This window comes from Carcharodon carcharias, chromosome 13 (genome assembly GCF_017639515.1).
Source record: "Carcharodon carcharias isolate sCarCar2 chromosome 13, sCarCar2.pri, whole genome shotgun sequence".
Lineage (NCBI taxonomy): Eukaryota > Metazoa > Chordata > Chondrichthyes > Lamniformes > Lamnidae > Carcharodon > Carcharodon carcharias.
Window position 1 is genome coordinate 86137961 of NC_054479.1, and position 22578 is coordinate 86160538.

The 22578-nt window shown below is 42.6% G+C and overlaps 1 protein-coding gene across 3 annotated transcripts in view; it reads left to right on the forward strand.

The window, feature by feature from the left end:
* eea1 (early endosome antigen 1) overlaps positions 1 to 20855 on the forward strand; it is a 137472-nt gene extending 116617 nt beyond the window's left edge. For all 3 annotated transcript variants that reach the window (XM_041202848.1, XM_041202850.1, XM_041202849.1), the window contains 7 exons: positions 1360 to 1545; positions 3653 to 3784; positions 8691 to 8876; positions 10586 to 10824; positions 12823 to 12943; positions 17388 to 17486; positions 18757 to 20855. In XM_041202848.1, the coding sequence (XP_041058782.1) occupies positions 1360 to 1545; positions 3653 to 3784; positions 8691 to 8876; positions 10586 to 10824; positions 12823 to 12943; positions 17388 to 17486; positions 18757 to 18879 (1086 nt within the window). In that variant the 3' untranslated portion in view covers positions 18880 to 20855. The remainder of the gene's footprint in view (positions 1 to 1359; positions 1546 to 3652; positions 3785 to 8690; positions 8877 to 10585; positions 10825 to 12822; positions 12944 to 17387; positions 17487 to 18756) is intronic.
* The last annotated feature ends 1723 nt before the right edge of the window (positions 20856 to 22578 follow it).

Genomic DNA, 22578 nt, shown 5'->3' on the forward strand with positions numbered 1-22578 from the left:
ACTGCTGCTACTATGGGTGGAGGGACTGATTATTCAAGATGGTGGATGGGATGCCAATCAAGCGGGCTGCTTTGTCCTGGATGGTGTCAAGCTTCATGAGTATTGTTGGAGCTGCACGCATCCAGGCAAGTGGAGAGTATTCCATCACACTCCTGACTTGTGCCCTGTAAAGGAGCTCCATCACCTCTAATTTAACAGCCTGTTTCTCCAACATCAGTACTGGACAACAAAACTTTCCTCCGGCTAAATATTGGGAAGACGGAAGCCATTATTTTCAATGTCCATCACATGGTTTGTTCCCAGCTACTGACTTCATCCTTCTGCCTGGCAACTGTCCGAGACTGAACCAGACTGTTTGCAATTTTGTTCTGATATTCGCCTCCAGCAACCACATATCCGCACCATCTCTAAGATCGCCAATTTCTGTCTCTATAATGTTGCCTGACTCCACCCCTGTTTCGGCTTATCTACTGCTGAATTCCTCATCCATTCCTCTAGACATGACTATTCCAATGTACTCCTGGGTGGCCTCCCATCATCTTCCATTCTACATAAAATTAACGTGATCTAAAACTCTGCTGCCCATGTCTTAATGCACAACAGGTCATGTTCCCCCATCACCCTGGGCTCACCGACCTACATTGGCTTATGGTTCAGCAGCCACCTCGATTTGAAAATTCTCACCCATGCTTTCAAATCCCTCCATGTCCTCAATCCTTCTGATCTCTAACTGCCTTGAGCCCTAGAGCTCTGAGATATCTGCACTCTTCAAATTCCTGCCTCTTGCACACCTCCAATTTTAATCAGTCTACCATTGGCCATGCCTTCAGCCTCCTAGACCCTAATCTTTGGAATTCTGTACCTCTCTCGTGTATAAGAAGCTTTAACCAAACTTTTGGTCACCTGTCCTAATATCTCTTTATGTGGTTCGGGGTCAGATTTTGTTTAATAATCGCGCCTGTGAACTGTCTTGGGGTAGCTTAATATATTAAAAGGCACTATATAAATGCAATTTGTTTTGTTGGAAGCCGATTCAATAGTAACTTTTTCACAAGGGGACTGGATAAATATTTGCAAAGGAAAAATTTACAGGGGCGCGGGGCAAGAGCAGGGTAATGGGACTAATTAGATAGCTCTTCCATAGAGTCAACATGGGCGCAATGGGTTGTTTGGCCTCCATCTGTGTGGTAAATGGTTTGAGGGGCCAACTGGCTGATTCTTCTTTCTGATAGAAGTTATTTTTGTTACTCGGTTAGAAATGAAGAGCAAGTTTGTCTTCTGACTCTTGCCTGGAATCTGCTGCGGCAACAGGTCATTTCTGAGGGGTGACAAGAATAATGGCAATGTATTCCTCTGCAGGCTAAGGAGGAGAAGTTGTTCCTCGCTGAGGAGGAGCTGGTTACCAGCAGGAGTCAAGCCAGCAGCAATTATCAGATGATCCAAGAACTGAAACAAGCTAAGGCTTCACTGGAGACAGACCTGGCTTACAGAGAAACCAAAATAAAGGACAAGGAGAAAGCTCTGCTGCAGGCAGAGAAAGAAAAGGTAATACCTTCACTATTGCTGGAAAAAGAGACATGTCGAAGCTTTTTGTCTTGTAATCAATCAGGACACTCGCAAGAATACCAACATAAGGGGAAGACAACATTTTATACTGTATGACAGGGTCAAAGCTGCCTTGTTTAAATTTCAAACAAATCTTGGCAGTTAACTGTCAGTCACCATCAGTGGTGCATTCGCCATGAGAAAGCCACTTGCCAACCAATCAGCGCTCTCTTCACATACAGTATAAATTTTTGTTTTCCCTTATATTTGTATTCTTGCAATTGTCCTGATGAGTGCAAAACAAAAATGTCTCTTTTTTCAGCAATACTCAAGTTCTGTACTACCAAATGACAATTTGTAATGCCTTCAATTAAACTAAGCCTTGTAAAAGAAATATTTTATCAAATAGTCACTGAGTAGTACAAAACTTGAATATTGCCGAAAAGAGAGACATGTTGCCAAAGCGTTTCGTCTTGCACTCAACAGGACAAATGCAAGAATGCCAAATTTCAAATGATCACAACAATTTGTACTGCAGGAGAAAAGGGTGCTGGTTGGTTGGTGAGCAATTAACTGATTGAATCAAACAACAAGTTCCTTTGGTTGTTTGTAATAGGCAGAGTACACAGCCTGCACTTCCAAAACCCAAAACAAAACGTCTACTATTAGATGTGATTCTGCATTTGGGCAACACTTGCTGAACAATCCTAAGGGTGCTAATTGTTACACCTACAACCAATTTAAGATTATCAGTCAAGCCCTTAGCATGGCTCATTTACATTTGTTAGAAGCCTCATACATTCATATGCAAGGACCTGGTCTCTGCAAACAAAGGAATATGTTTAAGCCTTACATCTTTTTGACTTAACAGGGAATTTGGGCAGTTTATAGTTGCCCATTGCCTTCTCCATTGGCAGTGGCCAATTAGCACCTATTTCTCACGTAGTATAAATAGTTGTGATTGTTTGAAATTTGGCATTCTTGGTGTTTGTCCTGATGAGTGCAAGATGAAAAGCTTCTGTAACATCTCTCATTTTAGCAACATTTGAGTGTTTTATCATACTGCAACACAGATGGGATAGTTATACTTCCTCTTCCCCCACTCTAGCCTAGAAATAATTCATTAACACCTGAGATTTGATGTTTGTTCATCTGAAAAATTGACTGCATCACACAGCATTTCCCTTCATTCCATAAATACAGTGAATGGGCACAGCACTGGGCCATTCTGCCCTTCAAGCCTGTCCTGCCATTCAATTAGATCATGGCTGATCTGTAACATATCTCCATTTATCCACCATTCTCCATGCCCCTCAATAACCGTACCCAAGAACAATCTAATAATCTCAGTCTTGAAAGCTCCAACTGACCCCCAGCATCCATAGGCTTTGTGGAAGAGAATTCTAGCTTTCCACAAATCTTAGTGAGGAGATGGATAACCCTATCAAATCCCTTTTTATTTTTATTTTTCAGCCTAAGAGTCATTACTTTAACGGCACAGCGATTATTTCTGTCCAGGCTGCTTGTTGGACTTTGTGGTTACATTGTCAGTTTGTTCCCAATAGCTTTTGTGGGGCCTTTGACTGGCTGGCAGAGGAATGTGTCGGGGAGGTGGGTGCATGGGCTGAGGGGGAAGGTAGTGCATGTTGGGAGGGGGTACACAGAGGAGGGAGGAAAGGGGCTGGGGAAGACTGTTTCCATTGGCTGCAAGAGACCACTGACCAGCAATGTTAAAGTAGCTTAAACTTTGGTAGAGCTTCTCCCCCAATCCTGGTCTCTGCTGCTCGAACCATGCATGTTCACAAATAATTTACAAGTAAGGGGCACAAATAATTATATCCATGAACGGTTAGTGATTTGAGGCCAATATTGTAGTTTTGTACATTGTAATTGTATGGCAAGAATCAATCAATACCACTAATACTTTAGGATCTAATTGGCTTCCAGCACTTTTAATGTTTCAAAATTAGTCCATTACCTCTTTAATTGACGTGAACATTTACACTCTCAAATAAAGTCATAAGTTATTTCACAACTGCTGGAGGTAAACTAAGTGAAACCTGGGTATCATGTTTAAAATGCACTTCTTTTTCCCTCCCCACATAAGACTTTGAAAGAAGAGGAATTGGCAAAAGAAAAGCTTAGAAATGATGAGCTTCAAGGTGCCAAGATGTCTCTGGAAAAAGAATTGAACAAACTTACTGAGGACTCAAGAATCTGCAAACAGGATTATGCGAAGGTAAGTTGAGGACTTGGGCACTGTCGCGACAACTAAGCAGCATTTTAAAACCTGACATAATTAGCCATTAACTGGTCAATTTATTTTGATGGCTTTCTTTGGTGATTGTAGAAGCTAATCTTAAAATAAGTTGGATTCGAAATTATTCAGTTGACCAATTAAATCTAAGGATCTTGGAATTGCTGAATTCTCTCCCTCCACTATTTTACTATACTCGCTGCTCCACCCCATAACACAAATGCAAGAATTATTTTCCGCGCTAAAATGAGTTCTGCAATTAAACAAAGAGTTAACACAGACACACTGGGCCGATTGGCCTCCTCCAGCACTCTGATCCTATGAAAGGTGATCCAGTCTGTGCAGCCTCAATGCAAATGGTATCATTGTTCAAACCGTAGACCTTGAATATCACCCTTGATACTTCATATAACAGTATCATGAATACATTTGTAAAGTGCAGGGTTATGAGTTTGATCCAAATGTACAGAAACCCCACTGCAACCCATCAGATATCTCAATAAAATAGAAATGTTTGATACAGAGCCTTGGCAAGATTTGGTGATAGTTCCGGGACTTTCCCCGTGCCAGGCACCAAAATCTCCAGCAAGACAGCTGACTTGATTTTGACATACAGATTATTTCAAAGTAATCTAAGCTTGATGGATTTTGACATGTTAAGGTCAGAATCCACACATTTTGGAGGATTAAATGTCAGTCATTATCATCATTTTGGTTTCAAATTCCTAAAATTCACAGGCTTTACTTACAAATCTGTATTAGGTGCAGACGGTTGTGTTAACGTGTTTGGTAGCTTCTTAGTGTTTGTGTTTATATCTGAAAGATAAAGCAAGTAAAAGGCAATCGAGCAACAAACATCTTTAATAAATTCACTCGTCTTCGTAAACTGCACCGGTATTATTAAGATACCCGGGCACATTATGTATATTGGTAATCTGCAGCTTTAAAATGGTCGATAACCACCATACAGCTATCAAATTACCTTTCCCAATTAGATAAATATTTTAATCTCTACATCAGTCTCCCATTTTAAACTGGGATTCGCTTCTCGCATTTGAAAACTTGCACCAAACCAGAAGAGCTGAACATTTCAAAGTTAATATTTGTAAACTTAAACAGGGGTGATGCAGAAGTAGAATTGATTGGTCATTCAAGCAAGCAATTCTGCAGCTTTAAAGCAGAAAATTATAATTTAATGTTTCCAGCCTGTCGTTCATTTGACCAATAAGCAATGTTTGTAATATTAAGAAATCTGATGCCATTATTTCAGATGAAATGTATTTTTACTTCATCTCCAGAGAGAGATCAAGCAGATTATACTCCAGTGTCTGTCGAGTTTTCATACTGAAACAAAACCCTTGATGTTACAATCCTACTTGAAGTCAGACAGCCCGTGACTGCGTTACACGGGCTGACTGCAAATCATTTTTTAAATTCTCTCACAGGATGTGGGGATGCTGGCTAGTATTTGTTGCCCACCGCTAATTGCCCTTGATAAGGTGGTGGTGAACTACCATTTCATGTGCATTAAGCCAATGTGTAAAATTAAAATAAAATGTGTTGTAAAAGCACACGCACATGATCATTACGGCACATGTCAGAGTAAGATTCTTGGTGATTCCCTTTCCATCGCTCTGATATATTCAGGAATTGATCTTTTTATTTAATAAGCTGGTCACAAGAGTGATAGTCACTGCTTCCCGAGGTCTGTCTCACAGTGTCACTGGTGAGTGCCAAAGACAAAGCTGGACCAGCAACATCACATCCTTCACCCACCCGGACAGCAGGATGTCTCTGCACAAACTGAACTCTTTGTCTCTTCTATATAAACACACTGAAACCTGTCTGTGACCTTGAACCCTGATAGAGGAGTTGTCTGTCAATCCTTTAAACCCAGCTTCTGTCCAAAGAAAAGTAATCCCTTCTGGTAAACCATGGTTGGCACAAATACACACGGTAGTTTATTGAGTTCAAATCAATAGGAAGTCAACGCGAGATCATTTTAAAAACAATTTGAAGCTTTGGCGGATCTCCCAGAACCTGTGAATTGCTTGAGCGCTCTATAATTTGATGATGCTGGAAAGCCCCTCTGCTCACTCTGTATCTGAAATCCCCCTTTCGCTGAATCACAGAATCACTATAGTGCGGAAGGAGGCCATTCAGTCCATCGCGTCTACACTGGCTCTCTGAATGAGTGCCATTACCCTGCCTATTCCCCATATCTCTGCACATTGTTTTTTTTCAAATAATCATCTAATTCCCTCTTGAATGCCTTAATTGATCTCGCCCCCACCACACTCTCAGGCAGTGCATTCCAGATCCTAACCACTTGCTGCATGAAAAAGTTTTTTCTCATATTGCTTTTGCTTCTTTTGCATATTACTTTAAACCTGTGCCCTCTTGTTCTCGATCCTTTCACAAGTGGGAACAGTTTCTCCCTATCTACTCTGCCCAGACCCCTCATGATTTTGAACACTTCAAATCTCCTCTCACCTGCCTTTTCTCTGAGGAAAAGAGTCTTAACTTCTCCAATCCATCTTCATAACTGATGTTTCTCATCCCTGGAAACATCCTGATGAATCTTTTCTGCACTCTTTCCATTGTCTTCACATCTTTCCTAAAATGCAGCACCCAGAACTGGACGCAATACTCCAGTTGAGGTCTAACTAGGGTCTTATACAAGTTCAACATAACCACCTCGCTATTGTGCTCTATGTCCCTATTAGTAAAGCCCAGGATGCTATGTGCTTTATTTACTGTTTTCTCAACCTGTCCTGCCACCTTCAATGACTTATACAAATATACACCCAGGTCCGTCTGCTCCTGCACCCCATTTAGAGTAGTACCCTTTATTTTGTATTGCCTGTCCATGTTCTTCCTGACTCTGACTGTTTGCAATGTATAGGTTCTATATGGTAGGATGATGTTTTTTTTAACCAGTCTATTTGAACTTTAATCCTTCAAACCCCACCAGGGGAAATAGTATCTCTATCTACTCTCTCAAATCTTTTTAACATTTTAAATGTTCATTCTTCTATACCCAGGTGAATACAAGCTAACTTTACACAACCTGCCCTCATAATTTAACCTTCTAAACCCTGGTGACTCTACATTGTACCCTCTCCCAAGTTAGGATATCCTTCCTGAAGTTCTCTGCCCAAAACTGAACACTGAACTCCAGATGGGGTCTGACCAAGGCTCTGAACATCTGGAGAGTATCACTTCGTCTTGTTTGTATTCCAGCTTTCTGTAAATGAACATTCAAACATATGAATTAGGAGCAGGAGTAGGCCATTCAGCTTCTTGAGCCAGCTCTGCCATTCAATAAGATCATGGCTGATCTGATTATAACCTCAACCCCACATTCCTGCCTACCCCCAATAAAGTTCTGCCTTAAAAATATTCAAAGACTCTGCTTCCACCGCCTTTTAAAGAAGAGAGACTCTCAACCCTCAGATAGAAAATTTCTCCTCATCTCTGTCTGAAATGAGCGACCCCTTATTTTTAAACAGTGATCCCTAGTTCTAGATTCTTCCACAAGAGGAAACATCCTCTCCACATCAACCCTGTCAAGACCCCTCAGGATCTTAAAGGTTTCAATTAAGTTGCCTCTTACTCTTCTAAATTCCAGTGGATACAAGCCTAAGCTGGCCAACCTTTCCTCATAAGACAGCCTGCCCATTCCTGCTACTAGTCTCAATTCTTCTCTGAACTAATTCTAAAGTATTTGTATCTTTCTTTAAATAAGACCAGTACTGTACACCACACTCCAGATGTGGTCTCACAGTGCCCTCTACAACTGAAGCATAACCTCCCTACTTTTGTAATCAATTCCCCTCACAATAAATGGTAACATTCTATTAGCTTTCTTAATTACCTGCTGTACCTGCATACTAACCTTTTGTGATTCATGTACTAGGACACCTAGGCCCCTCTGAATCTGAGTTCGGCAATCTCTCACCATTTTGATTGAGTTTCTTTTTTAATCTTCCTGCCAAAATGAACAATTTCACATTTTCCCACGTCATACCCCCTTCGCCAGATGTATGCCCACTCACTTAACCTATCAAATGGAAGGCCAACTCTCATTAACTTTTATGAGTGCTTTTTGTACTTACCAACTGGCTTTTTTTGATTTGTGTATTTGAACTCCCAAATCTCTCTGCTTTGGAGTTTCCCACAATTTGGTAAATACTCGGATTTATCTTTCTTGGGGCCACAGCAGGCAGCCTCACATTTGCCCTCATTGAACTCCATTTGCCAGTTTCCAATCTATCAATGTCCCTTGGTAACTCCTTTGGGCTATTTACTGACCCTCTCAGTGTCATCTGTAAATTTGCACAAATAACTCTCTATTCCTTCATTCAAGTTATTAATGAATATAGCGAAAGGTTAAGGCGCCAGAACAGATTCCTAGAGAGCACCATATTTCTTATCCCAGCAATCGGAGAACGTTCCCTCTAACCTCTCCCTCTGTCTCGTGCTCTCCCCCTCACCCTCCCAACTCGCCCGCATGCTCTCGCTCTCATGTGCTCTTCACTCCACCCCCAACTTCCCAACCAATTTCTAACTCGAGACAAGAAAAAGCCAATATCGGAGGCTGCCAAGTCGGAATTGGTGCTCTCCTGAATATCCAATAGAAGTTGGTTTGTTTCAAATCTAATGAAGCACTAAAAATGGAGATATGAATCTACATTCCTAAACATGTCCACCCCCTTCATCTTTTAAGATCATTCTTCAAACCCAGGCCTTGCACCAGGCTTTTGCTGGTGATATCCGCTCCTTTCTTAGGCCTTGGGCATTTATCTCTTAATTAAACGCAAGTAGTTATTGAATGGAGTAGATGGTTCACTTGTTCAAAAACTGATGGTATGCCTGTGGTCAGCAGGAGTTGACGGGGTTGAAAGAGGCCAAGCAGTTGCTGATTCAGCAGAAGCTGGAGCTTCAAGCGAACACAGACAGCGTGAAGTCAATGGTGGAGCAGGAGAGGAGCGACCATCAGCTCACCAAGAATAAACTTAGTGAGGCACAAGTGGACATGAAGAAACAATGTGCAGAATTGGAAGCCAAACTGGTTCGTAGCCTAATATAAAATAAGGCGTTGGCACCTTAACTTACACCTTACTGCATGTTTCTTTGGCATACCAATGCACAATTGGATTTTCAACTAAGAAGGTTTAAACTAAATTAGCAGGGGCGGGGCATTAGAGAGGTGATACAAAGCGCACAGAGGACGGGGAGAAGCAAACAGCATTAGAGTAAAGAGTAGTTCAGATATAGGAGAGATCAGGCAAGGCGCATGTGCAAAGCAGTCTAAATGTGTGCAAAGCAGTCTAAGTATATGCAGATGCAAAAGCATTGTCGACACAGTTGCTGATCTGCTGAAACAGGCCACCACATGGGATTATGATGTATTGGCAATAATTGTGGCTGGATTGAATAAGAGAAGGATTGGGAACTTAATATTCCTGGCTACAAAATATTTGAGAATGATAGAAGAAAAGAAGAAAGGAGAAGGTGCAGGTATTGATCAAAGGTACTGCTACAGCACTGGAGAGGGAAGACGTAGTTGAGAGTTCAAGGACAGCAGTCAAGAGCTATTACGCTACTGGGTGTATACAGTTTATTTCATTCATTCATGTTTATTCTGTCTGAAGGTAGACCCTTGGCTCATTTTCTGCTGATGTTTCATCTTGAGCCATTTTCTTGGCAGTTTTTGTTAGTGGTGGGTTTGCCTTTGTCTTGCACTTTCAGGAGCAGGGCAAGGAGGCAGGTACGATGTACTACCTCAGCCAGAACCGGAATCGAACCTGCACTGTTGGCATTATTCTGAATCACACGCTAGCTGTGTAGCCAACTGAACTAACCAACAGGACATCAAATAGTGGCAAGGCTGTAGAGGTGCAAATTATAGAAAGATGCAAAACCTACAGAGTAGTGATAATGAGGGACTTCAATTATCCTAATACAAACTGGGATAATAACAGTGTAATGGGCAAGAGGGTGGTGGGGTTCCTGAAATGTATACAAGAGAACTTGCTTGATCATTGTGTTTCCAGCCCATCGAGTACTGGATCTAGTTCTGGAGAATGAAATAGAGCCAAGGGAGCATCTTTCGGTGGGGAGCATTTGGAAAACACTGATCACAATATCATCAGGCTTAAAGAGTTAAAGAAAAGAGCAAGGGACAATCAAAGGTTAAGATACTCAACTGGCAGAGGACTAATTTCAGTGAAGTGAGAAGGAATTTGGCACAGACGGATTGAAATCGAAGATTGGCAGGTAAAACAATAAATTAGCAATGGGAGGCTATCAAAGAGGAGAGACTTCTGGTATGGACTCATGAGGAGGGAAAGGAAGGGCAATCAAAGCAAGAGTTGTCACTGGATGATTAAAAATATAGAGCTAAAAATGAGACAGACAAAGGAGGCTTGTGAGTAAAAACAAAATGCTGGAAATACTCGGCAGCATCTGTGGAAAGAGAAATGGAGTTTATGTTTCAGATCGCTGGCCTTTCAGGAGAAAGTACTGAGATTGTGAAGGGCATTGTGTAAGTGCAAATTATTACTTCCTTTGTGTTGGGATTGACCTGTATACATTGAAATGCAAGTAACATTAAAGGTTAATAATTTATCATAGATTTGAGCTACACTTGGGAACAAGGACTACGTGAGCGGCACTGACTGAACAGTTTTATTCGAGATGGGGGTCGAATGCTAAAAGGTTTTGATGTATATTGAGTCCGATGAAGTTGATGGTGTCTTTCCTGTTGTTTCAATGCAGCAGGTTGAGCTGAAGGATAAGGAAGGACAAAATAAAGAGCACGAAGAGGCTGTGATCAAACTCAACATGCAGATTACAGCACTGAATGAAAACATGGCCACGCTGAAGAAGGAGTGGCAGGGCAGTCAGCGGCGGGTCACTGAGCTGGAGAAGCAGACGGACGACCTCCGTGGAGAGATTGCTGTGTTGGAAGCGACGGTGCAGCATAACCAGGAGGAGAGGAGAGCCCTGTTGGAAAGGTGTGTTCTCACTGCAACCTCTCTCTGTTTGGCTGGAATCTGAGCTGCATTTCAATAGTGCATCCAGGCCAAGAATGCTGACGTGGTCCCCTCAGTAATTTATAGGAAAAACATTTTGAGCCCTGCTGCCAGTTAGTGTCAGTGTCTTGAAGTAAGGCATTGAACACCTGGGCAAAAGAAACATGGTTTATGTATGTGATATGCTGTCAGCTGTAACTCTTTGGAGACTTTCTCGCCCCTTGAGTCAGAAGGTTGTGGGTTCAAGATCTATTCCGGAGACTGGATCATGTAATCTAGACTGACAGTCCAGTGGGGCACCGAGGCCGCTCACCGCACCCCCCACTGTCTGTTGTCTCTTTGGCATTGGGTACTTTAGTGATATGGAGCTTGTAAACGTTTGCCCAGAGTCTCAGGCCATCACTAGCAATGAAAGGTGAGGTGAGAGTGACTGCCCTTGACATCGAGGCCGCATTTGACCGAGTGTCGCATTAAGGAGCCCTTGCAAACCTGGAGCCAATGGGAATCAGAGGGAAAACTCTCTGCTGGTTGGAGTTACACCTAGCACAAAGGAAGATGGTTGTGGTTGTTGGAGGTCAGTCATCTCAGCTGCACGACATCATTGTAGGAGTTCCTCAGGGTAGTGCCCTCAGCCCAACCATCTTCAGCTGCTTCGTGTGTCCGTCCCCCCCCCCCCCCCATCATAAGGTCTGAAGTGGGGATGTTCGCTGATGATTGCACAATGTTCAGCACCATTCGCAACTCCTCAGATACTGAAGCAGTCTATGTCCAAATGCAGGACAATATCCAGGCTTGGGCTGACCAGTGGCACAAAACATTCACACCACACAAGTGTCAGGCAATGATCATCTCCAACAAGAGAGAATCCAACCTTTGCCCCTTGATGTTCAATGGCATTGCCATCACTGAATCCCCCACTGTCAACATCCTGGGTGTTACCATTGGCCAGAAACTAAATTGGACTAGTCATATAAATACTGTGGCTACAAGAGAGTTCAGAGGCTAAGAATAGTGCAATGAGTAACCCATCTCCTGACTCCCCAAAGCCTGCTTCATCTACAAGGCACAAGTCAGGAGTGTGATGGAATACTCCCCACTTGCCTGGATGAGTGCAGCTCCCACAATGCTCAAGAAGCTTGACACCAACCAAGACAAAGCAGCCTGCTTAATTGGCACCACATCCACAAACATTCCCTCCCTCCACCACCGACGCATAGTTGCAGTAGTGTGTATCATCTACAAGATGCACTACAGGAATTCACCAAGGCTTCTTCGACAGCACCTTCCAAACCCACGACTACTACCAACTAGTCACTCAGCATCCTGACTTGGAAATCCTTCACTGTCACTGGGTCAAAATCCTGGAACTCCCTCCCTAACAGCTCTGTTGGTGTACCTACACCACTTGGACAGCAGCGGTTCAAGAAGGCAGCTCACCATCACCTTCTCAAGGGCTACTAGGGATGGGCGCTAAATGCTGGCTCAACCAGCAAAGCCCGCATCCCATGAATGAATAAAAAATATATATATATATGACGGGGGCTGGATTCTTTGCGCACAATTCTTAATCTCAGTTCTGTCACTGGGGCACAAATTCAGTTATTCACTTAGGTGGAACATTTCAGCCCTGATGGAGTATTGTCAAGCTATTGAAGTCCAAAGCGGGAAGCTCCTTCAAGCTTATCTGTTGGATGTGTAGATGGAAATATTGTTTCTTAAAGGGTTGTGGACATTGATAAAGAGGCAAGGACAGCAGAGAAAATGAAGCTCTAATTCAATATTTAATGGGATACTGTCTCCATTTGTGATTGGAGTATTTTGATATATTTTATTGTTCTGTGTACCCCTATATTTTGGATTGTCTCCAGTATGACAGACTAATGTTTGCCAGGCACTTCTTTATTGGAGCTGATGTCCCTACTGACTCGGTGTGTTATTGAGTCTTGCATCTTGTTTTAACCTCTTACTCCTGTCAATTAGGTGCCTCAAGAGTGAAGGAGAGACGGAAAAATTGCAGGCGAAGGTGGTGGACCTGAGACGGAAGCTGGATGATACAACAGCTGCTATGCAGGAGTTGGGGAGAGAGAACCAAGCTCTCCAGGTAACCAGACACACAGTGGCTGTAGGAACTGCAGTGTATAACAAAAGTCTGATGGGAGCTAATTGGTGCCTCCACCTGCTCCTGACAATGACCTGAAACCGTGCAGTCTCCTGTCCTGGTGTGGCAGCTCCTGGAGCCAGAACTGGTCCTGGGACCAATGCCTTGGTGGATTCTGAGACTTCCTGGTGAAAGGAATCGTGCTCTATTTTTCATCAGAGGCAGTTTTGACCTCAGCATCTATTTCACACTAAATAGGTTTAGTGTCAGTGCAAAGTGCAAACCACTTGGTTGCTAAATAAAATTCTAAACTGGCCACCCTATTGGTTTATTTTCACCACATTTCTGCAATTAGTCATTTGATAGCACAGAGCTTGAGTATTGCTGAGAAAAGAGACATGCTGTCAAAGCTTTTCACCTTGCACTCATCAGGACAGATGCAAGAATACCACCTTTCAAAGGGAGCAACAATTTATACTACATGAGAAAATAGATGTTGATTGGTTGGCAAGTTGATTCTGGTGGAGGCATTGCCATGGAAAATGCACTAAGGAACAGTTATCCCCCAAACCTTTGTTTAATTGAAAAAAGCACAATCCTGGATATATCCTTTCTGTTTGCAGAGGACAGGGCCCTGCCAATGAATATACGTAGCTTTAGCAAGCATAAGTGAGTCACATTGCAAGTCCAACTGATGATCTTAAATTGTTTGTTAATATAATTCTTAGCACACTCAAAATTGATCAGTAAGTGCTGTCCAATCGCAGAATCACATCTAATGTTGGACACAGTTCTGAGGTTTACAAGCACTGGCTGGATGAGTACAGTCAGTACTCTGCCTGTTATGAAGAGCCAAAGAGACATACTGTTTGATCCACTGGTCTTAGGGACATATGACCTACATACATGGCATTGCATCGACACTGAAAATTCATTCAACACATTACTCCTTTGGGTGGGCAAAACATCTGTTCTGATGAGTGGAGGATGAAAAGCTTTGACAGTATGTCTCTTGTTTCAGCTTCTGCAATTATTGATTTTTGCTTGATCACTCCCTGTGTCTTTCATGCCTTTGTGCCACCTGTAACCTTTAGTCTCCCTCAGTCCAGTTGATCTCCTAGTACAGCTCCCACCTTCACTTGATCAAGCCCAAAGGGATGCAGGCATGAGCATATCTGACACACAGCTGCTAGATTTGCTGGTCCACACTAAGCGCTAATGGGCCTTGCTATCTGAACTCATAACTTCATGATCAGCCTGGAGAGGAAAGATACCTCCCACAGCATCATTTCAGTCCTCACCCATCAGTCCTCTACAGCCTCAACTCCACCAAGTACAAAGGGCTGGTGGGCTCCTGAGATCATCCATTCAGCTGCTTCCCCCCTCATCCCCAACAATCCAAACCTCCCTCTCCCTCCAAAAACTGATAGCCTAACTCCACTTAACCAACTTCCTGTGTACCACCTTTATATTCTATTGTTAACAGTTTGGGGTTAACCATTGAATCTAATTCCTGGTCCTCATTTCTGTCAACATTTTTAAATAGCAGGAGAGGCAGCCAATCTAAGACATGCTGTCAGTGTGCCAATACATCTTCAGAAAAGAGCAATGGTTTTCTCATTCTGGAACTACTTTTGAAGTATAGTCAATGTTGCAGTGTAAGAAATGTGACGAACACAGCAATGTCCCACAAACTAATTAGATTATGGCCACATAATCTGTTTGTATGATATTGGTTGAGGGATTATTATTGGCCAGGACAATAGGGAAACCCCCCTGCTCTTCTTCAAATAGCGACTTGGAATCTTTTACTTCAACTTGAGAGGGAAGATGGAGCCTCAGTGTAACGTCTCAGCCGAAGGTGAGCGCCTCTACCACAGTACTGAGGAAGCGTTGCTCTGCTGGAATGTCTGGACTTGAACCCACAACCTTCTGACTCTGAGGGGACAGTGTTACCTACACAGGTCACCTTAAAAATAAAAGCAAAACTACTGCAGATGCAATAAAAACAGAAAAGGCCTGTAAAAACTCAGCAGGCCTGGCAGCATCTGTGGAGAGAGAACCTAGAGTTAATGTTTTGAGTCCAATATGACTTCTTCAGAACTGGAGAGAGGTAGAAATGTGATGGGCTTTATGTTGTTGAAAAAGGGATGAGGGGCAGCTGGAGCACATAGAAGGTCAGGGATAGGTTATTGGACAGGGAAGATTAAAAGATAAAGATGTCGTGGAACAAATGGTAAAGAGAGTGTGAATGGTAGTAGAATGGAACAAAGCATTGGTCCATATTAGGTGTTAATAGTAGAATAAAGGTTAGCGCTGTCTGAAAGCAAAAACATAAGAACAAGATACAGACAGGCACATGAGACAAAAATAACAAAACGGAGGACAGAGTTCATGGTCTGAAGTTGTTGAACTCAATGTTAAGTCCAGAAGGCTGTAAAGTGCCTATCAGAAGATGAGGTGCTGTTCCTCCAGTTTGCATTGGGTTTCATTGGAACAGTGTAGCAGGCCAAGGACAGAAATGTGGGCATGAGGACAAGATGGTGAATTGGAATGACGAACGACATGCGGGTCAGGATCATGTTTGTGGATGGAATGGGGGTGTTCTGCAAAGTGGTCATCTGGTCTGTGTTTGGTCTCCCCAGTGTAGAGGAGACCATTCTGAAGAAGGGTCATATTAACTCGAAGCGTTAACTCTGCTTCTCTCTTCACAGATGCTGCCAGACCTGCTGAGTATTTCCAGCATTTTCTGTTTTTATTATAGAGGAGACCGCATTGTGAGCAGCAAATACAGGAGACTAAATTGACAAAAGTGCGAGTAAGTCACTGCTTCACCTAGGAGTGTTCAGGGCCTTTGACGGTGAGGAGGTAAAGGGGTAGATGTTACACCTCCTGCGATTGCATGGGAAGGTGCCACGGGAAGGGGATGAGGTGTAGGGGGTGATGGAGGAGTGAGCCAGGTTGTCCCGGAGGGAATAGTCCCTTCGGAATGCTGACGGGGAGGGGGTTGAGGGGAAGATGTGGCATCATGCTGGAATTTGCAGAAATGGCGGAGGATGATCCTTTGAATGTGGAGGCTGATGGAGTGGAAAGTGAGGCCAAGGGGGACCCTATCATGGCTCCAGGAGGGAGGGGAAGAGGTGAGGGCAGAGGCATGGGAGATGGGTCGGATACGGTTAACCACATTGGGGGGGTTGGGTGATGGATGGAGGAATGTTCTCGATTGAAGCGCCATTGTGGAAGGTAGCATCCATCAGAACAGATGTGACAGACACAGAGAAACTGGGAGAATGGAATCCTTACAGGAAGCATGGTTTGAGGAGGTGTAGTTGAGCTAGCTGTGGGTTTATAACAAATATTAGTAGACAGCCTATCACCAGAAATAAAACTCCACCTTAAAAACTCCAAGGTATTGATTCAATCGAGCACTAGTAAGCTTCCTGTAGTTTGGGCAGTGGGGACTAGACTGGGTGTTGTTGGATGAGGAGGAAGTGACAGATAGCTTGCTTGCAGTCACCGTCTGCAGACAGTGGGACAGTCCTAGCTCCCAGTGACAGGCCTAAGTCTGAGACCTGTTTTCTACACAGAGATAAAAACAAAAAAACTGCGGATGCTGGAAATCAAAAACAAAAACAGAATTATCTGGAAAAACACAGCAGGTCTGGCAGCGTCGGCGGAGAAGAAAAGAGTTGACGTTTCGAGTCCTCATGACCCTTCGACAGAACTTGAGTTCGAGTCCAAGAAAGAGTTGAAATATAAGCTGGTTTAAGGTGTGTGTGTGGGGGGTGGAGAGAGAGAGAGAGAGAGGTGGAGTGGGGGTGTGGTTGTAGGGACAAACTAGCAGTGATAGAAGCAGATCGTCAAAAGATGTCAACAATAATACAAAAGAACACATAGGTGTTAAAGTTAAAGTTGGTGATATTATCTAAACGAATGTGCTAATTAAGAATGGATGGTAGGGCACTCAAGGTATAGCTCTAGTGGGGGTGGGGAGAGCATAAAAGATGTAAAAAAAAAACACCCCCACTCCACCTCTCTCTCTCTCTCTCTCCGCCCCCCACACACACACCTTAAACCAGCTTATATTTCAACTCTTTCTTGGACTCGAACTCAAGTTCTGTCGAAGGGGCATGAGGACTCGAAACGTCAACTCTTTTCTTCTCCGCCGATGCTGCCAGACCTGCTGAGTTTTTCCAGGTAATTCTGTTTTTGTACCTGTTTTCTAACCTGTCTGGCCAGCACCGCACCTACCTGCAAACGAATATTCTCGACCACTAAAATAATGAAACAAGCTGATATAAACAAACCTCAAGGCACATTGCTGCAGGAAATGTTAACTGAGGGGAATGTGCTTCATTATCTGGTGGAATGTATGATTTTATACAATAAGCATTATCTGCATGCCCATGAAGAAAACAAAATGATGGTTTCCTTTTTGCTTTTCTAGATTAAACACACACAAGCACTAAATAGGAAATGGACTGAAGATACCGATGTGATGAATTGTATGGCCTGTGGAAAAGGGTTTTCAGTCACTGTAAGGAAGGTATGTACTCACAGTTTCATTTTATAATCAATTGTCCTATAAATGCCCCAACATTATTTGCTCTAGCTATCACTTCACAGCATTGTGAGATACCCTTGAAGATTCAGCCACTGAATACACAGATGTCTCTCTCTCTCTCTCTCTCTGCACATTCTTTAATGCTTTTCCCTGAAGAGTATTTGAATGTTGAGCATTCACTTTGCTCACTTGCATAATACTGAACTTGAGCATTGCTGAAAAAGAGACATGCTGTCAGATTTTCATCTTACACTCTTCAGACAGATTCGCAAGAATACCACTCGTAAAAGGGACAACAATTTATACTGCATGATAAGAGAGTGTTGATTGATTGGCAAGTGGACTCTAGTAGAGGTGTTGCCATGGAGAATGTGCCAGTTAACTGTTCCCATGGCATGCCTCTACCAATCAGAGTCCACTTGCCCGCACTCTCTTCTCATGCAGTATAAATTGTTGTTCCCTTTACAATTGGTGCTCTTGCGAATCTGTCCTGATGAGTGCAAGATGAAAAGCTTCGACAGCATGTCTTTTTTCCCCCGCAAATTCTATACTACCAAGCGACTCTTTGAATACTGAACTTGTTCAAGTTAAACATCATTTGCCAAACCTGATCCCAATCTCCCAATGTATTGCCCAAGCTATGACTCAGTGAGTAGGACGTTGGCCTCTGAGTCACAAGATTCCAGGTTCAAGTCACACTCCACACTTGAGCAGGAAAATCTGGGCTGATACTACAGTGCAGGACTGAGGGAGTGCTATGCTGTGGGAGATGCCATCTTTTGAATAAGACAATAAACCAAGGCCCCATCTGCCTGCTCTGGTGGATTTGAAAGGGTCCTATGGCACTATTCTAAGAAGAGCGAGGGAGTTCTATATATAAATGTAAGCCTGCCTGCCTTTCTTTCATGTTAAGATTTGCCTGAGGCACTAGCACATCATCCAAATCCTTAAACTGGGACAAGTCTTAGTATCATCTGCAAATTTGAAGATCCTGTCCCAAACACCTATATCCAGATTATGACTAAAAATAATAAAGAGTAGTCCCAACACCACTAGTGACCAGTTGTATGTAACTATGTATAGTTACTTTCTGCCTACATCCTACCAGCCAGTTCTCCATCCAGCTTGGTATGTTACCATTTATACTGGTTGTGATGTTGCTTATAAAGCTCAAGAGGTCTAATGCTAAAAATTCAGATATTATTTACTTGCAGGTTAGTTGAGTTAACACTGCAATTCTTGCCCTTTGCAGCATCACTGTAGGAACTGTGGAAACATTTTCTGTGCCGACTGTTCTGCCCGGAATGCCTTAACCCCATCCTCAAAGAAGCCTGTGCGAGTCTGCAACACTTGTTTCGAAGAGCTGCAGGGATGAGTTGTCCCAGCCTTTTGCCTGCAACTAGGAACCTATAACTATTCTTCGTATTCTCCCACTCGTTTTGTATTTTATAAGGAGACTGTATGTTGAAAGTGTAATAAATCCTGGCCACTATATTTTAGTTGCTGTCAATGGGAGCGTGTTGATGTGTTCAGCAGCTCGTTCCCAACCTCTGCACCAGCTGGGGTCCTTGATTCAACTTCAGACCAGAGAAATGGAAGCTTCTGAAATTGGGCGTCAGTGAGGCATCGGAGAGGATCCCTCGCCTGTTATAGAAACCGCCCAATTTTAACCTGCTGACTTCAAAGCGAATGGAAATTGGGCGGGTTCAGTAATAGGCAGTTGATCTCCATCAGAAGCTGAAAGTTCCTTTCCTCCAAGTTCAACTCGGTTAATTCCTTCACTGGACTGAAGGCCACCAGACTTAACCTTAAAAAAATTTGTTGGGGGTTCTTCACTCCACTGAGATATATCTGAGACAGAATAATCTTAAACACTAGGGCAGCCTGGTAGAGTTTTGTAAAGTTTTGAGTGAAGCACTTTGATTCTGTATGCCCAGAATTCCCATTAAATCCCTTTGGAAATTGTGCAATGCTAAGAACCCTTCATCAGCTTTCACTATGCAGAAGGAAGGTTAAAACTTTAATTATAATATCTGGCAAATAGCATCTCCGTCCCACACTGCTGCTTTTTAAGGTGGTTGTTTTCTTCAAGCTATTGATGCCAATTGGTTTTCCATAGTTAATACCCCTCCTTTTCATCATCTGTTTTCTCTTTCCATTGTTATGCAAATAGTCGATCAATGCTAAGGATTAGAGTGAAGATGATCGCGGTAGTGGGTGGGTTGTGGGTAGACTGGCACTGCACTTTTTTCACCTGAATTCATCCCTGAAAACTGTCCAAGTAACTGCACCCCCTCCCACTTGGATTGCAGCAGGTTGGAGACCATTTTGTACACAGCAGTCTCATGTGTTGCTCAACCGTGTGTGGCTGCCCTTGTGGTGCCTCCAAGCTGTGGTTAAACAGAACAGGAAGCTGCTTTCTCCTGGTTGCCGATCCCGGCACAGAGACCTTCACACTGGCTGCTGCGGGAATGGCCTGACCCCAAGTCTCCTCTTCCTCCATCCTTGCTGCAACTCTCCACCTCTTCACGCCACTGCTGAGATTAGAAGACCACTATAAAGATTTCTTGTGTGTCAATTGGCCTCTTGTTTTATGATAAAAATTGCTGCCTGAAATCCAGCTCATGCTGCTTTCTCTGGACTTCCCTCTTCGAGTTATTGTCACTTGACAGAGAACTGGGAAGGAGGAAGGCTGAAATACTAAAACATAAGCCAAATGCTGCCTGCTTTATATTTTCCTGTATAGATTAACTGCAGCCTACATACACAAACAAATCCAATTATTTCTTTTACTAATATATCCACCACCCCCCAATGCAAACTAGATTAGGGGGGCATTTCACCAGGATCTGATCTGTACATGTGGCCAAAATAAGCCTGTGCTAAATCCACATGACCCTTCCACTGGGTTAATGCGGGTGACAGTGTCATGAGTGAGATTGCTGTACACAGTCCCAATGCTGCACTCACTCACTGCTTCATTTAGCTGATTCCTCCATTATAAAACACTAGTGCTAGCTGTGGGTATGAGCTTGAAAGGTTTGTTGTGTCAATCACACTGATGCTTGATGGTGAAGAGCAAGGAGCTGATTTCTTGCATCTGATGGTGCCTGCATGAAATGTCAATAGTGGAAACTAGTTGCTTTCATGCTTATTGTTTAAAAAGAATGATGTGAATAATAGAATTGTGTACAAAAATTGTATTAATTTCCATATTATCATGTGAAACTATGTATAGATATTCAAAGGTTTAATTCTCGATATTGAATGAAGATTATGTATTCTGTTTATAGCAAAATGTTAATTTGAACAGTGAAGCAACTTCCACAGTTAAATTTTTGTTTATTAAAACAGCATTCCTAGTGATTTTTTTTTAAAGTTCAAAAGATGTAAAATACTGTCCAAAAGACATTTTTTATCAACTATCTACCTTTGATGTTCACATAATATCATACATGATGTTATACAGGCTGGATGTGACCGACACAGCATTACAATTCAGCAGAAGCTTTTCTTCAAATACTGCTGAACTGTATTATTGAAGCAGTATAAAATAATTCATTTTAGCTAATGTAGCTTTCAAGAGGGAATTTGATAAGCACCTGAAGGGAAAAAAGTGGGAAAGGCTGAGGGAATTGAGCTAACTAAATAGCTCTTGCAGAGACTCAGCAGGGACGCAATGGGCCGAATAGCCTCCTTCAGTGCTGTAGCCAGCTTATGATTTTAATCAATCTTCCAGTTCATTTCTCAGTGTCTACAAAAAGCTAATGTGATATTGTTAGATGCCCATTTGCCCTTTACTGCAGCATTCTATGCCAACAGAACTGTCAAGTGTATTAGACGTTATTTATAGCTGTCAACCAATGCCATCATTTTATTTCTATCAGCTAAAAAACTCATTGTTTACTTAACATACAGGTTATTTGACATGATTCAGTGGTTGCATATTGGTAAATTGACAACGTTTCAAAATTAGCATTTTGTAAGGTTTCTTCAACACCTCCCAAACCCATGACTTCCACAGCCTAGAAGGACAAGGACAGCAGGCACATGGGAACACCGCTACCTGGAAGTTACCCTCCAAGTTGTTCACCATCCTGACTTGGAAATATATCACCGTTCCTTCACTGTCGCTGGGTCAAAATCCTGGAGCTCCCATCCTAACAGGACTGTGGGTGTACCTCCAGCACATGGATTGCAGTGGCTCAAGAAGGTGGGTCACCACCACCTTCTCAAGGGCAATAAATGATGGTCTTGCCAGTGATACCCACATCATGAGAATTATTAATAAAATAAGGGGATTGAATCAATTCCAAGTTTAGTATATATATTTGTGCTGAAACTTAATTAAAATCTTGAATGCATTTATGATCCTTCACTTTCCTGTTTTAAACTAAGTTATAAAGCTTTTCTTTTCATACAAACAGATGGGCTTAAGACGGTGATTTGGATTCTATAGTTTGTAATTGAAGGGGTGGGGAGGCAGAGAAGAGGGTCTTTGGCAATGGTGTTGTGAGGAAGATAGTATGAGATTTATTTAGATTTGTTCTTGGGATGTGCCATAGAAAGAACGTGTATCGCCTGTTGTGGCAGGTTCCCTTTCCTGAAGAACAATAGTAAATCAGCTGAGGATCTACAACCATCTAACAGCTTCTGCTTCTAGCCCACAATTGATCAAATCCATTGAAATCATTTCCACAATTGGCTATGGTGGGATTTGAAGTCATGACCTCTTGGATGCTAGTCTGGTTCCAGAGCCATTACATTACTGTACCTGACCACACGTGATGGACAACACTGATATATCTGGTCTTAAGAGATACTCTGATTACTGGGAAAGGGAAAAGGACCATTCGAGATACTCAACATAACTTCAGGAAAAGATGATCACCTCTTAGAAACTTGCTCAGGTTTTTGATGAAGTTACCACATTAGTGGATGGGTGTCCTGGTGACACTACCTAGAATTAAGAAAACCTTTGATAGTGGACCTCTCATTAGGTTAGTTTACAAGAATAGAATCTTCTTGAATTGGGGGATTTAATACACAGGATTGGGAATTGACTTCAATTTTA